This window comes from Physeter macrocephalus, chromosome 10 (assembly GCF_002837175.3).
Source record: "Physeter macrocephalus isolate SW-GA chromosome 10, ASM283717v5, whole genome shotgun sequence".
Classification (NCBI taxonomy): domain Eukaryota; kingdom Metazoa; phylum Chordata; class Mammalia; order Artiodactyla; family Physeteridae; genus Physeter; species Physeter macrocephalus.
Genome location: NC_041223.1, coordinates 75,793,500 through 75,811,298, shown reverse-complemented (window position 1 = coordinate 75,811,298; position 17,799 = coordinate 75,793,500). Strand labels below are relative to the sequence as shown.

Here is a 17,799-nt window from a genome sequence, read left to right as displayed (position 1 = left end):
GATGCCATTCTACAAAATCTTTATAGAAGAGAACCTGTGAGTCACTTTATAGGAAGTCAAATACCTTACTGTTAAGCATATGTAAAGAAATAATAAACTTTCCTTTAATAAATACCTTAAATTTTTCATAACTCAAACCAAACATCTCTATGAAATCACTAATGACATAGTAGACTGAAAATTCTGACTAAGATGTCAAATTCATCATGATTATCTAAATTACTCTTCCTATGTCCTTTTTAAGTGAACGACAAACTAAAAGAGAAAAGGAAGACTGCTTCAGTCCTGGCAACAGGGAATAACATCATAAAACAAACAGTAAACAAAACTACTGCATTGCCTTCTAAAAATATTTTCAGCATAAGAGTAGTGATCCTCATCTACTCACTGGAGAGACCAGATCTCCCATGGCCGCCAACTCCACCCCCATGAACTTATTGCCACACCGGGCTCCCAAGACCCCGACAGCTGTGCCCTCTCTGCACCCTGTCCTCACTAGGGGCAGACCCGAGTTCTCCAGGGCAGCCTTGGGAGAAGACCCCTGTGGGTGGCCCACATGCAGAGGTGGGGCTAAAACCACAGCCAAGCCCCAGGGGCGGGGTGAGTAAGGAAGAGGAATGAAAATATTTCTGGGCACTGCAGATTAAATCCCCACAATCAGCTTGGTAAACCCAGTGTACATGGAATATCTGAATGCACAAGGACTGTTCCCCAAACTGAAACTGGTCTATGGGGACAAGTACACATGAGAGAAGGGCCAGGTCAGAGTCTGAGCTGTCTCCACAGTTCCCACAGTGGGTCCAGAGACCTACCTAGAGGTATTGGAGGGTCTCCTAGGGAGGCAGAGTTTGGCTGTGACTCAAAGTGGGGGCAAGGACACTGACAGCTGAGACCCCAGAAAAATATTATTGTACTATTATTTGTTTTGTTTTGTTCTGTTGTTGTTTTTTATTTTATTTTATTTACTTATTTATTGTTTTAAACATCTTTATTGGAGTATAATTGCTTTACAATAGTGTGTTAGTTTTTGCTTCATAACAAAGTGAATCAGCTATACATATACATATATACCCACTTCTCTTCCCTCTTGCATCTCTCTCCCTCCCACCCTCCCTATCCCACCCCTCTAGGTGGTCACAAAGCACGAGCTGATCTCCCTGTGCTATGCGGCTGCTTCCCACTAGCTATCTATTTTACATTTGGTAGTGTATATATGTCCATGTCGCTCTCTCACTTTGTCCCAGCTCACCCTTCACCCTCCCTGTGTCCTCAAGTCCATTTTATTATTTTTTATTTTTTTAATTTTTTCAGTTTTAATGTATTTTTTTATTTTTCTATTTTTACTTTGTTTTTTCCTTGTTTTGTTATGTTTTGTTTTTAATCTTTTTTTATTGTTTTTGTGTTTGTTTTGTTTTGTTTAGTTTTGTTTTAGTTTGCATTCCACTTTTGCTTTGCTTCTTTTTTTTATTTTTGTTAGTTTTGTTTCTAATTGTTTGATTTTGCTTTTGGGTTCTTTTATTTGTCTGGTCATTCTCTTGTTTTTTGTTTTCTTTGTTTTTGTATGTGTGTGTGTTTCTTTTGTTTTTGTTTGCTTTTGCTTTTACCATTTGTCTTGGGTTTTGTTAGTCTGTTTGTTTCCCCCCGCTCCTTATTTTGTTTTTTTTTTTCCACACCGTGCAGCCTGTGGGGTCTTGGTTCCCAGCCGGGGGTCAGGCCTGAGCCTCTGGAGTGGGAGCACCAAGTCCAGGATGCTGGATCACCAGAAAATTACCAGCCCCAGGGAATATTAATTGGGGAGAACTCTCCCAGAAGTCTCCATCTCAACTCCAAGACCCAGCCCCATGCAACTTCCTGCAGCCTCCACTGCTGGAAGCCTCATGCCAAACAACAAACAAGACAGGAACACAAACCCACTCATCAGCACACAGGCTGTCTAAAGTTGTACTAAGCTCAGAGAACCCCAAAACACACCACCTGACACAGACCTGTCCATTAGAGGACAAGATCCAGCTCCACCCATCAGAATGCAGGCACCAGTCCCTCCCACCAGGAAGCCTACACAAACCACTGGACCAACCTCGCCCACTGGGAGCAGACACAAGAAGCAAGAGGAACTATGACCCTGAAGCTTGTGAAAAGGAGACCTCAAATACAGTAAGATAGACAAAATTCAGACAGAAAAAATATGTTGCAGATGAAGGAGCAAGGTAAAAACCCACAAAACCAAATAAATGAAGAGGAAATAGGCAATCTACCTGAAAAAGAATTCAGAGTAATGATAGTAAAGATGATCCAACATCTCAGAAATAGAATGGAGGCACAGCTCAAAAAAATACAAGAAATGTTTAAAAAGGACCTAGAAGAACTAAAGAACAAACAAACAGTGATGAACAACACAATAACTGAAATGAAAAATACACTCAAAGGAATCAATAGCAGAATAACAGAGGCAGAAGAATGGATAAGTGAGCTGGAAGATAGAATGGTGGAAATAACTGTCACTGAGCAGAATAAAGAAAAAAGAATGAAAACCCACCAGGAAGCCTACACAAACCACTGGACCAACCTCGCCCACTGGGAGCAGACACAAGAAGCAAGAGGAACTATGACCCTGAAGCTTGTGAAAAGGAGACCTCAAATACAGTAAGATAGACAAAATTCAGACAGAAAAAATATGTTGCAGATGAAGGAGCAAGGTAAAAACCCACAAAACCAAATAAATGAAGAGGAAATAGGCAATCTACCTGAAAAAGAATTCAGAGTAATGATAGTAAAGATGATCCAACATCTCAGAAATAGAATGGAGGCACAGCTCAAAAAAATACAAGAAATGTTTAAAAAGGACCTAGAAGAACTAAAGAACAAACAAACAGTGATGAACAACACAATAACTGAAATGAAAAATACACTCAAAGGAATCAATAGCAGAATAACAGAGGCAGAAGAATGGATAAGTGAGCTGGAAGATAGAATGGTGGAAATAACTGTCACTGAGCAGAATAAAGAAAAAAGAATGAAAAGAAATGAGGACAATCTCAGAGACCTCTGGGACAACATTAAACATAGTAGCATTCAAATTATAGGGGTCCCAGAAGAAGAAGGGAAAGAGAAACGGTCTGAGAAAATATTTGAAGAGATTATAGTTGAAAATTTCCCTAACATGGGAAAGGCAATAGCCACCCAAGCCCAGGAAGCACAGAGAATCCTATACAGGATAAACCCAAGAAGTGGAAGTTTGCAACCACAGGAAAGACTTGGGAGTGTTGTCCAGGGTTCGATATACCATATAAGACCAATAGTTTGATTTATTTCCTTCTTTCCTCCTCTCTCAACCCCATCTGTCCCAGCTTAATGAATTCTAGAACGATATACTTTTATACTTCCATCCATCACATTTTATTGGAGTCTTTAGAGTTGAAGAAACAGCAAAAGAAAGAAGGCATTTACTGAATGCACTCCTTTATGCAATCATGTGCTTCCAGACACTGATCTCAAATCCCAGTTAATGCTACTCTGGAAATGACTCACCAACAGGGATATAATATATTTTCCTTGTGAAAATTTGGGAATTAATCAATACCTTATGGTTCACCATCACAAACATGACATGCACATGAAGACAGATCAGTGCAGAGACACTGACAACAGCTGTGCTGGGGCATCCAGAGGGAAAGCCTGAATCACCTGACAGTCACCTGAAAAGGATTGGAGAAAAGGACCTTCAATAAACACTCTTATTGAGTTTCTTCCAATATTCCTCATGTTTGTAATATTTCAAGAAATCTTAGGAAATCAACATCAAAGATATATATTTAAATTCCTTCAAATGTCCTTCAAGATTTGGCTCCCTTAAATCCAAAAGAGTGAAAATTGGGCCTTTATATATTTAGGGTGAAAGTACATTGAAAAGGAGAGACAAGAGAGCCTAAATATAGGAGGAATGTAAACATAATAGGGAAAGCCTGAATCACCTGAAAGTCACCTCAAAAGGATTGGGAAAAAGGACCTTCAATAAGCACTCTTATTACATTTCTTCCAATATTCCTCAGGTTTGTAATATTTCAAGAAATCTTAGGAAATCAACATCAAAGATATATATTTAAATTCCTTCAAATGTCCTTCAAGATTTGGCTCCCTTAAATCCAAAAGAGTGAAAATTGGGCCTTTATATATTTAGGGTGAAAGTACATTGAAAAGGAGAGACAAGAGAGCCTAAATATAGGAGGAATGTAAACATAATACTCAGATTTTCTTTGTAAATTGAAAGTACAAAAACACTGTGCTTTATGGAACTCCTTATTAATCCAATACAGCTAAGTCCAAGCCTGCAAAGTTTTGATGTCTGATACTATAGACATCTTTATGGTCCTGACTTGCTTATTCCAACCCTCTTGCTTTGTTTATAGTTTTCCCCAAAGCCTCCCTGTTTTCATTCCTTCATAGGTCCAAACTGTATCTCTCATTACAGATCAGTTTTTCTCACCATCTCCTTTATGGAATTGTCTCAAAATCTTTGACCTCACACTATAGTTTTGTCTTTTTCATAAGAAATTCTTGGGCCTCTTATTGCCTCTACTTATAACACTAGTTATTATATTTACTTGATATGATAAAATCATTAACTCTTTTGTATTACAACACTGATTTTAGTTTTTCTGACATCCTTCAAAAGATACCGTACTGTGTTTTCCACTAAGTAAGACCTCAATATGTTTATTTTGAATTTAACTGAATTGTTGTTGTTGTTCTTTTGGTAATCTTCTACATTTTGGAGTACTAGAAAGTAGTTGTTGCAATTTTTATTATCATTTTGTTTTAGAAAAATCTTATGTCATATACGTAAATTATACACTACTCTGAGGAATGCTGACAATAAAGTGATACATTTTCTTTATCAAAAAAAAATAGTGATGATCCTGGAGAAGCACTAATCTTATCTTCTATTTTAGATGTTTGAGGACTAGAGACCAGAATCTCTTTCACTATAGTAGGTCAGCTGCATTCAGAAGTTGCTATTCTGGGAAGCTTAGGATTTGTGTAAAGTTTATTGCAGCAGAAACCTGGAGGGAAAAGGGGTTTCAGTCTTGTGCAGCAGCTCTCTTCTTGCCACAGAGAAGAGAAGCACCAGAAAAATGATGAGCACATCCACATCATCATTATGATGATGATGCCAAGCTAAGCAGAAAGTCAACTGATGGATGACAACTTGGCTGTCACTCAATCCCAGAGATGCCCTGCCAAGGAAAAATGAGATCTATGTCAATCAGATTTCCAATGAATGATGTTAAAAGGATTGAATTGCCATCATAACAAGTGGGCACTGAGGGGGTCCAAAGAAAATTCAGTCACCTTTTTTATGCACAAATGCCATGCATAGATGGATATCTATATGTAAAAGAAGAAACAGAACAACAACAACAAAATAACCAAGAATCATGGGCTGATAACCCATGCTACAGAATAAAAGGAGGACTTGAAATTAGGAGACAAAGCAAACCACTGAAAAAAAGTTTAATTTTAAGGGTATTGCATGTGCTAAATGAAAAAGTTACTGGTACACAATTATATTAAGAAAAAAATAAAAATTTTAATCTCCTAACCAACCCAATACTCAATATATCCATATTTAATAATAACGGTCTTAATCAAAGTACCCACTATAGTCCAGGTACTTTTCTAAATAATTTACAGGTAGTAGCTAAATTAGTCTCTACTTGAGAAAGATATTTTATTGTCTCAATTTTTAGGGACTGAGACTGAGAAATAACCTGTTCCAGTTTACAAAGCTACTATAATAAGGAACTTGAATCCAGAACATCTGATCCTCTGAGTATGTTTCATTCCACATTCCTTACTGCCTATGTAAGCTTCTAAAATTTTCTGAATATACAGAAATACATATATACAAACTTTATGACACTATTGGAATCAAATTTTTGTATTATATAGTTTATATGTTATACAGTATTATTTAAAATGAGTATCTTTCTACCTTATTACATAAAAAAATATATCATTTAAATTGCTTATTTAAGATACAATAACCAGTGCCTGCTTAATGTTATTTATGTTCTTTAGATTTTTTTGCTGTTGTAAACAATGAAGCAGAGAAGAACTTTGAACACATATATTTGTGGTCTTGCATGCATGTATTTTTACATGAAAGCATTTGGCATTCACTCCTGGTGAATGTAACACAGGTTTAAATTCCCTAGGATCAAACTCTGAGATGGAAATTGCCATGCTGGAGGTTTATTGTGGAGTGCTCTTGATATATGTGCAGTGTTCTTGTACATCATTTATATCACAATAAGTTTTTTGAAAAATAAAATAGCTGAGGGAGAGTAAAAGATGAAGAATTGGGCGGAAGCAAGAGAATGAACTACCATGGAAAGACCCAGAGGCTGCCAATCCCACTGGACACTCTAGAGCAGAGATGGTCCTGTACAGTTGTCTCACTTTGAGGAACGGGGGCTTGGCATTTATGTCCCTGCCTTGAGCAATCATTGGATATGAACTGTCCCAAGAAAAGGGGAGTGACTTTGAGTGAAATGGCTCTTTTCAACTGAGGGAAATTCTCATAGCTGTCAGCCACCCACACTCCCAGGAGCCAGGGAAATGAGGGCTGCAGTCCCAAGTTGGACAGCATCCTCTAGAACATGTAGTTAATGATATAGTTATGATGCACTTTAAAATGTGTCATGAGGATGAATCTTATGTTAAGTATTCTTACCACAAAACACACACACACTCAAAAGAACACAAGGAAATTTGGGGGGAAGATGGGTATGTTTACTACCTTGATAATGGTGATGATATCACAGGTGTATGCATATGTAAAAACTCATCATTAAAGATGTGCAAATTTTTGTGTGTATCAATCATACCTCCCTATAAAGATAGATAGATGGATGATAGAAAGATAGATAGATAGATAGATAGATAGATAGATAGATAAATGGAAACCATATCTTACACCCTCAGATATATATATTTGTTTCTTATAAGTTCTGTAAGATACTACTTCAGGAATCTGGTTAGCTTTTATTTCTGGGATAAATTATAAGAGAGAGATTAGTAGGATGAATTATAACACCTACTCTTGCATCTGTCCCATAAGCCATAATTAATATAATTCATCTCCCCCTCCCCCATACACTTTGTATTCTTTTTACCATCAACTGGAATCTCTCTGGTCTTGCTTGAAACCTAGAGTTTATGTAATAATTCACCAACCAGAGCTTTCCATAAACTTTGTAAGATATCTTTTGTTATCACTAGTACCACTAACACCTCTCATACTACAGAGCCTGTTGAATCTCATGGTGCAACAGGCAAGTCTACTTGCACTTCAGCCTGAACATGTTGCCAAGTCTTCTACTCTGAGACTCATTCAAAGCCTCTAGCATCTATATCCCTAGGTGAATGGGTCGGAGCAGTATTTTTGCCATTAAATCCAGAGGCCTACCAAGTGTCGTACTTCCTTTTTAGTGGTTCATCGTATAAGATGCAACAGTTTATCTTCACTGCACAAGGTAAAGATGCAATAATCTGTCTTTAATTTGGATGGTATGTGTGGGCATGCTCCAGATCACTGGATCTCTAGCAACCAACATTATGTAACAGGACCCCAGTCTTCAAAGGCTTTATCTCTCACCACCCAGAGCACATCCATCTTCAACAGGCCTTCATCATATTTGCCATTTGTCATTCATCCAGTTCCACTAAGATAATAATAATAAATAACATCATCAGATCAAAACAACAGTCTGCAGAAAGCCCAGGCAGTCTACCCTCCTTTATATTATATTATTACACAGAGTGGAAAAGATAACTTACCCCAAGGCAAGACCTTAAATGCATACTGTTTTCTGTTCCAAATGAATATACAATGTTTCTGACCATCCTACCTGATAGGGATAGAAATTCTCCACGTTCCTGGCCATATAGTGTGTATCTGAGTCAGTGCTAATCTTCTGGATGAAATGTACCCCATTTGGTAAACAGCAGCAGTCAAGCTATTACTTGGTTGAGATTGAGTAGTCTTCTGCCGTCTCCAAGGTGATGCTTGTTTTTTGTAGGGACCAATCTGGCGAGTAGAGTGGAGAAATGATTGTGGACCCTCCTTTTGTCCTCAGAGCTGGTGCTATCTTTGCTTTTTCACAACAGTGCTATATTGCTTTTAATTTATGATACTGCCTGGAGAGTGGGAATTTAAATGAGGAGACAGGTTCCAAGACTTCTAATTTGCATTCTCTGTAGTTCTAATCCCCAAGCAAAGAAATGATGTGAAGGTTCAACCAACTAAAATGTAAGCCCAATTCAAGTATATATTCAGGGACTGGGGAAATGACAACTGGAACCAGGGGACCCGCTGTGAGCTACACCTGGACCAGGTGCCTTTATTAACTTGCCTCCATGTGCCCCCATTCTAACGTCAGGGCAATGAAGCTTCAGAAACCTAGAGGTCAGTAAACAAATTGAAATCAAGGCCAACATTCTCGAAATGTTTGGCACTCTTTCTCATACATGTAGTTACAAAAGTCAACAGCCCTAGGTCTTGTTGGTGGAATCATTACTATATCTTGCTATCATGTTGTAGGGTATATTTTTGCTGGGCACTTAGCCTCTCTTTCAATCAGTGAATTTGGGGTCTGAAAACTGGGCAGGGGATCATCATTTTTAGCTGGAGGGCTGCCCTCAGCCTCCTAATTATCCATTCTTGATTCATCCAATCTACTTTGCCCCGAGAGAAAATGTGTTCTATTGTCTCCATAGTTCTCTGAGGATCTGGACCCCCGACTGCCTCTCTAACCTTGGTGATAATTATAATTGTGCCCTACTTTCTCTTATGGTCATGAACCACTACCTGGCCTTTTAAAATTACCTATCATCCCTATTACTTATGGGATGCCAATTTTGGTAACATTATTTCCTATAATCAGACCGGACTCCGTGGAACAGCCAACACTAAGCTTCTCAGTGAAGCTGGAGCACCTCTGAAAACTATATATCTTATCACTTTAATAAGAAGGATGGTGTCCGGGTCCTCTGCAGAACATAGACATTGTGTGACCTTATATAGCATCCATTGTTTAGCATGCTTATTTCTCTTAGCTTCTGATTTCTTTCTCCAGTGTTTACCATGAGCATTCTTGTATATCTTTTCCAGTTAATATGGACCATCAATTTCTTCAAGCTTCCATGATTGACTACAAAGTTCCAAGAAGGAAATAGGATCATAGGTGTAAATACTTTCCATGTAGCCCCTGTGAGACAGGTGGCCCTTCAGTGACATTTCTTGGAAGATATTTCTCTGCCTCACCTTCCTTCTCCCTTTTTCTCTCTTCCTCATCTCTGTTTCCCTTATTTCTTTTTATAATCTCATACTTCCATTAACAATAGATAAATACAGGCGCTTTCTAGATTTTTTAAAAAGGAAATGTTCTAAATCTTACATTTTAATAAAATATTAATAGGTCCATAATGATTTCTATATGTCTAAATACTTGTTGACTTCCTTCTTAAGTAAGTTTATTTTCATATATTTTATCATTGGCTAAGCAAAAATGTGCTGCTATTCATAATTAATTGAATTGTATGTATACAGTGTAGAACTAAATGTGTATTATTGGTACTTACTGTATTGGTGATGCATATTACTCCTTTTGGAGATTATATATATGTATATGTATACATATATATATATATACATATATATATGGTAACAAATATAGCATTTATTGTAATGCTAGTCCCAACAACAAACCAAAGATTTATTCATTTCCTACTTCCTTATAGTACATTTTCTAAATGTACAAAAGTGCTATGGGTTTTGCTTGCTCAGTCAATTTCCTTCTGGACTTAAAGTCTGGTGTTTATTAAATGTGGAGTTAAAATGTTTCTCCCTATAAAACTTCTGACAGGGCTTCCCTGGTGGCGCAGTGGTTGCGCGTCCGCCTGCCGATGCAGGGGAACCAGGTTCGCGCCCCGGTCTGGGAGGATCCCACATGCCGCGGAGCGGCTGGGCCCGTGACCCATGGCCGCTGAGCCTGCGCGTCCGGAGCCTGTGCTCCGCAACGGGAGAGGCCACAGCAGAGGAAGGCCCGCATACCACAAAAAAAAAAAAAACTTCTGACATACTGCGTTCTTAGGAATTATTTTGCAAAATATTCATAAATTGGTTTAAGTTTCATATCTCAGTACTTTATTTCCTTTAAGTAATACGCTGCAGCCTGTTTTGTATTCTACATGTCTGTCTGCTACTCAAATTGTACTTGAAAGAAAAAAATACTTACATACATTAGAGTTTTTATTTATTCTTACACCATATTTAAAACACGTATATGTATCTTTCAAGTGTTATTTGAATACAATTTGAACAAGTTGTGTGTGTATAGTTTATAAATATTATGAATGCATATACACATGCATACCTATACTTAAGTACAATTTTAAGGAGTAAAAAAGGTGCAAATATAAATTTATCTGAATATGTAGGAAATTATATTTAAAAGCAGACTTACATTGACTTGCCCAAAGGATCTATTTTGGGAAAAAACAAGGGCCAGAAGTAATAATTAATTGCTCAGAAAAACTGACACACCATCAATTTTCTGTGTTTATACACAGACACATACCATCAATGCAAAAAATGAAATGTAAAGAACAAAAATTTAAAGATGTTAAATTTATATATTTTAAATATAAACTGAGTTTATGGTTAAAGATGAGTCACATAAGTGATTGTGTTACTCATGTTTATAGCTTAGCCATATTCCTGGATTGACAGGTAAACTCACAGGATGATCTTGTAGTCAGCCTTTGTATACGTATTTTATTCAGATTATTGTTAAAGTCATTTTCAAGATTAATTTCTTATGCTCATTGTAGCTTAAAAAACCTACTACAATCTGATCTTCAGTCTCAGTGGTAAGTGCTCCATCCTTATGGTTTCCACATTATAATCACAATGGCCAAAATGTTCAACTACTCTTACTGTCTGGGAGGAACATGGTTGGCTTTGGTTTTTTAGTCCCAGATTTAAGGTATAAACTTGGGTTTTCTTCCAAATGCAGCATGAGTTTCATCAGAGTTACTTCAAGTTCTGAGTGAGTATACTGCAGCTTATTGCTCTGAGATGAGGATGCTCTGAATCTTGAACAAACCTTGTATTGCTTTTCAGGGCTGCTCACCTGCTTAGAGAGCATCTTGAATTCAACAACTGCAAAAATCACTATTGATCTGTTGTCTTCTTACAAAAACAGGAGATGAAATCATATAGAATATTGGAAACATAGATAATTGAAATAGAATTATACCAATGAAATATCCAAATAGTTCAAAATGTACATTGTTTAAAATGTACATTGCTTAAATGTACATTGCTTAAAAATATAGAAAATTCTTCCAGTATAGATAGATAAATAACATATAGATTCTATTTACAATAGATAAAGAATAGTATACTTCGCAAATTATAAAGTATATATCTTTAAAATATATACACACACATATGTGTGTGTGTGTGTGTGTGTGTATATATATATATATAGTGAGGCTTGATAGACTGGATAGAAAAGACCTTTTCCTATTAATATTAAAATATAAATTCTTTCATTTAGAATATATACTCAATAATATGCTCTTCACTCTCAAAAAATAAAAATAAAATAAGAAAGATTTGATATAGATATAAATATTTATAAATATTATAAATATTTATAGATAAATATTGCTGAACAATATTTAGTCACTGGATATCAATATTTATGGTAAGGTAAGCATGCAGAATGGTTAGTATTCAGAAGCTGGAATCTACTAAAACTTTTTAATCTAATTTATTTCTTTCATGAATACTCTTTTTTTCCTATTTCATAACAATGACACTACTTTATTTTCTATTATTAGCTTTGGTACTTTAAATCAACCTTTAAGAATTGAAATGCTGTTCTTACTTAGACGGAATCCAATGTGTTTATGCCAGTGGATTTTTGGTTCTCTCTCTAGGAAAGACAGCAAATTATAATATATTAGTCTACCATTAAGTACACACTAAATTAGTTTTCAAATATTTACTACTGGAAATTGTACATTTGAAAAGTCATAGAGTATGTGTTTTTGTTTAGTTGGTTGTTTAATCCATAAAGTCTCTGCCTCTAGCTGTGAGTTTGAAATATCCTGCCAGATCATACTGAATCCTTAAATTATTTCATGGTACACCTAGAAATCAGATTGAAGTTCTCACATAAAATATATTTTTCCATCCATCAAGGACTAGCTTCTCTGACATGTACAAAAGCAGACTCAATATATATATAAATGTATAGTCTGATTTTTAGTTACTAGTAGTGACTTTGTTCCTTGGAACCTTATTTTCTACAATATATCCATTCACCTACATAGGCCTTGGCCTCATCAATTCTGTTGACACACCAAGGACTCGATCCTCATAAGGACACCACATGAAATCTTGGCCACCTGTAACTTGAGAAGATAAAACAAACCTTCAGTGCATATGCTAAATATTTAAGCTTTGCAGGTTATACACAGGGAACTCTTTTAAAATATTTAAGTTGCAATTATGTACTCATGAAAGAATACAAGAAAAAGAAAAACAAATATCTGTGCAACACCCCCTTAAAAGTAATTTCAAGTAAAATAAATGCACTGAAGCTACTTTATTGGGATTTGGTTATGCCTAGCTTTAATGTTATTTCACAAAATGTTAAATGATCTTATAATGGATTTGAAACCTGCAAAAAAAAAAAAAAAGAGGGAAACTGGGAGGAAGAGGTCTGGCTTTCAGAGCTCAAGTTTACTAACGATATGACCATATGACTTTGGATAAACCACTTGCATCCTTTGTACTTCAAGCTTTCATTTGTATAGTGAGAGTAAGAATAGTTCTACTAATTTCAAAGTTTTATTGGAAGTATCGCATTGTGTAATATATTTGACAGATGTGACAAATAGGATGTAATTTGACAAATGAAAATTAGCCCTAGAAATTGAAGCAATACTCATTTTTGAGATGCATATTTTATTTAGGCATAAATAGGGTAAAAAATGCTTTTTTAAAATTCTGTGACAGTACCTCGTAACCACTTTGGGTAACTGGGCAATGTTGATGTCAGGATCTATATACACTTTTTATTCATTATCTCATTTAATCTTTACAACACTTTGCTGAGATTATCAAATTCATTAAGCTCGTCTATATGATTCTAACTAAAGACCTTATATTAATTTTTATAATATTTTCAACATATATACAGGAGAGTATGGAGTTTCAGACAGTTCTTACATATCAAGGAATCAGAGCTTAATAGTGGAGGAAAGCCATGCAAATATTCATAATACAAGGTAGTATATGTGATGAATTCTTAAAGGGTTTGACAAACACATTTTAGAGCAAGTGAAGGCGTGTGCAGGATTAACAAGTAAGTGATAGCATTGCCTTTTCTGGAAAATTTTCAGTTTTATTACGTGACATAGGAGATAGTCAAAGATGAACAGAAGAGCACCTGAGACACTTTTGTAAGTGAAAGAGAACCCTGTAAATAATTATATTAAACAATAAGCCTAAGCCAGGACTGTCTAGGGAAACTAGGATGGATAGTCACCAAAATAATTTCATTATATTTTTAGAAAGAAAAATGAAAGTATCAATTCTTTTTACTCATTCTTAAGGGAAATAACATATTCAAAATATATATTTATATTTCAAAGGTATGAATTGTTTCAGTTGTAAAGTTTGCCTTATGCAAGCATACCTTACAAAGAAATATTCAATTTGCATGGTAGCAATCTCTTTCTGCACATTACCAAATTTAAAAAAAATAGCTGTAGAATCCACTGTTTTTTCTTTTTTTTAGACTGGATTTAATCTTATTGAACTAGTAGACATATTATTAATCAATTATGCCTCCAATCATCTTACCCCCTATTAATTTTAGTATTCGTTTCAATGGCAACTATATCTATCTAGAATTCAACTTCATGAACAGGTGCAAGCCAGTCATTCAGCTCTCTCCTCTCACTATACTGGTATCTTCTGTATTTATTAATATGGAATGGTCTAAACATGAGGTTCTTTCTTTCCCTTACTCTTTCTTTCTTTCCTTCTTTCTTTCTTCCCTCCCTCCTTTCTTTCCTACCTTGCTTCCTTCCTTCCTTCCTTCCTTCTTCCCCCTCTCTCTCCCTCCTCTCCTCTTTCTTTTTTTTTTTTTTTTTTTAATGGTACGCGGACCTCTCATTGTTGTGGCCTCTCCCGTTGCGGAGCACAGGCTCCAGACGCACAGGCTCAGCGGCCGTGGCTCACGGGCCCAGCCGCTCCGCGGCATGTGAGGTCTTCCCGGACTGGGGCACGAACCCGTGTCCCCTGCATCGGCAGGCGGACTCGCAACCACTGCGCCACCAGGGAAGCCCTCCTCTTTCTTTTAAGCAAGATACTGCTTATCATGAACAAATTAAATCTTTCAGCAATGTAATAGTTTTTTAAAGTTATCTTAACTAAACTATCAGCAATGGAAATTTTTTCTCTAAAAACAGTTCTTCTAGTACCTTCTGTGCCTTGTCCCATGATATGCTACTTGCCGATGGTACGTTTACTCACATCTGGGGGCTCTACCTGCCCACAGACTGACACCTGCTCTCTCGCTGAACCTGTCCTCAGTGAAAAATTGATGTCCATTCAGTCAGTAGATCGACAATACTCTCATTGACTCTGTGTCTGCAGGTTTCATTATTATCTGTTTATTTACCTTATTTGAATAATACTTCATGTGGAAAACCCTTTTTCCTACACTGTCATGTGGAAAACCCTTTTTCCTACACTGTTAGAATCCTCCTGCTCTTAGGGGCAGAACTAGCATAGCTTGATGGAAAATGTTTGGCTAAAGTGCTCTTTGAAATCAACATTTCCAGGAGAAATTTGAGAGAGACTGAGCTACAGCCTGTGATATACAGACAAACATCCAAATGCTTTACTTTTTCATTTGCTTTCTCTTCAATTTTCCTGCATTATTCAAATATTAATAGAAAAGATGTTTTTGAAAGCTTACAAAAACTGAAACAAAAACAACTGCTTAACATAAAGTATCACCTTGTGATAAATACTCTGGTGATTTGAAGAATCACACGTTGTTAAAGACATTGAATTAAATATCATCTTAGGCTTATAAACAGTGATCCCATCTGTGAAAATTATTTTACATAAAAGAAATAATTGAGGAAATGTTCTCAATTGTTATTTCAGCTCAACAGTTGCTAAAATTGCAATTGGCAGCCCTGTTCTCAGATATGTCTCAGTGGCCTATGTTAGAAAGTTACCAAATGCTTCTTAAATCTCTATCCGCCAATAAGGTCAGTTTGGCAGTAACATACATTAAGTTGTCTCAGGAAATTAGGCAAACAATATTTTAAAATATGTGTAATTTATTAATCTTGTTATAAATGAGAAAATGCCACACATTCATTCAATGTAGTCATTACATTGAAAATGTGAAGAATGAATTTGAAATAGTATGGTTCATATTTCTTAAATATTCATTTCAGCTGTGAATGTACATCTGGGTGGACTGGACAGAACTGTAGTGAAGAAATAAATGAATGTGACTCTGACCCATGCATGAATGGAGGTCTTTGTCATGAATCTTCCATCCCTGGGCAATTTGTGTGCCTGTGCCCACCCTTCTATACTGGAAAATTTTGCCATCAACATGATAACCCCTGCGATCTACTCAGTGACCCTTGCCAAAACAATTCGACATGCTTGACTTTGGTAGATGGAAGTCATTATTGCATTTGCAGAGAAGGTAAGGGCTTATATTTGTTTTAATGTTTGATCTCATTGTTTGGTTTTGTCTGTATAGGCTGGTGGCTTCTTAAGAATGGGTGAGAGAAAAATCTATATATGGGGGAATATCTGACTCCAAACTCAGATATATAAACATACTGGGGAAATAATCTAAAAAGTTAACCTGAATAGCATAGGGGGAAAGGAGAGACTTTGTAGCTTTGGTTCTTTTAAAACTAAGTTCTTTCAGAAATTCCCTCTTATTCTTTGTTAACAGTCTTTCTTTCCTGAATAATTTTCTCCATGTAGTGTTCCTAACAACAACAGTAGTTAGAAATGGGCATAGGTTCAATCTACAGTATCAAATTCTTCACTATATCTTTTCCCCTGGAGCATCACTTCTTTCTGCTTAGATTGCTAAACTAGTATCATGTGACACTTGTGGCTACTTTGTACAATGAGAGAGCCCATGTAAGAGACAGAGAATGGGCAGATCAAAGGACATCATTGGAGCCCCTGAACCCAGTCACACTTGAAGCCAGGCTGCTTCTGGCTTGCTGGGTCATATCAGACAATAACTTAATTTATTATCATTAAAGATGCTTGATTGGAATCTCTTCAGTTGTAACTGAAAGAGGTCTGGTTAATTTGCAGGAGCTCTGAGTAAATGTTTGCTGCTCCTGTATTGCGGGCTATGCAAAAGCTATTACCATCTTCAGGGGGAATGCTTCTGCCATAAAATTAGCCCATGGTAGATTTTTGGCATAACTGGAATGTGTCATAAACATAATATAAAAAACAGCGATTTATTTTCTAATAATTACTTATGTGTTCATATTTCTTTCCTTGTTACTGGCTTTACTAGAATAGGAGTCCTTTAAAGATAAGGACAATGCTCATTTACTCTTCTGTCCAAAAAAGGCCAAGTTAGACTGTATTTGTTCATTCATTGTCTTAGTCAAAGTAATTTCCCCTTTGTTTTTACAAATCCTCTAAGATTTCCTGAGGGTATAAGGTAATCTGCTATAATGATATGTTGAGGCAAGTCCGTGAACCTGTGTAAATGGCAGAAACTTCTGGGCCTTCTGAGGGATTAGAATTAGAATCTGGAAATCCATTAGTAATTATTTTTGTAAAAGTGACATGGAATGAGGCAGGAACATAGAGCTAAAAACAAAACATGAGGGGAGTGCCGACGTCATGAAAACTACAGTAATTATGAAGTAGATAATAGAATACTTTTCTTTTTAACAAAGATTGAAAGCGAAATTAAAAAAATAATAGTCAATAGCAGGGGAAGAGCTAATTGACTCCGCAGAATTATTCCATGGCGCTTTACCTATGCTACTAATATATTCTAAGAATATAAGTACTAGATAGATGTTTCTTGAGGCGCAGCAGGATATTCCCTCAACTTGAATAAAACATCCTCCATTTTCACAAGAGATAATTTTCTACAAGACAGGCAGGTTTTCTCAAATAATATTTTAATAATTTTAATAATTCGTTTTCAATTCATAAATGCATTTAATAAATATATATAATTTTGTAAGATTAATTTCCTGTTGTGGGATTAGGGAAAAGTAAGTTTGGAGATATCATGAAAGCTTCTTGTTTCCTAGCAAACTAGTAATCAGATTGCTGAGCCCCAGAGCACTCACAAAAATAGATTGGGGACAATTTACACTGATCCCTAGTATGTGAGCAAAATCATATTTTTTTCTTGGAACGTCATCATTCTACTAAAGGCTTCAGAGATTATGCCTCTTCAAAGCAGTGCTTTCGGTAGAGTGGCAGGTGGGCACAGCGAATCTTGTGTTTATTCATTCTTAATTATTATTCAACACAAAATATTGCTGGAGTGCACATCATTTCTAAAATATTTTGTTTTATATACATAAACATATTTATATATAAACATATAAGTTTTATATATAAACATAGTTATATATATATAAACATTTATAACTACTGTAAAAAAGTTACATATATAAACATAT

General features: G+C 36.0%; 1 protein-coding gene across 2 annotated transcripts in view; it reads left to right on the top strand.

Annotated features, from left to right (window-relative positions):
• The window catches only part of EYS (eyes shut homolog), a 1,767,714-nt gene that overhangs the window by 522,156 nt on the left and 1,227,759 nt on the right, over window positions 1-17,799 (top strand). For both annotated transcript variants that reach the window (XM_024133056.1, XM_024133057.1), the window contains exon 14: window positions 15,559-15,818. In XM_024133056.1, coding sequence (XP_023988824.1) covers window positions 15,559-15,818 — 260 coding nt within the window. The remainder of the gene's footprint in view (window positions 1-15,558; window positions 15,819-17,799) is intronic.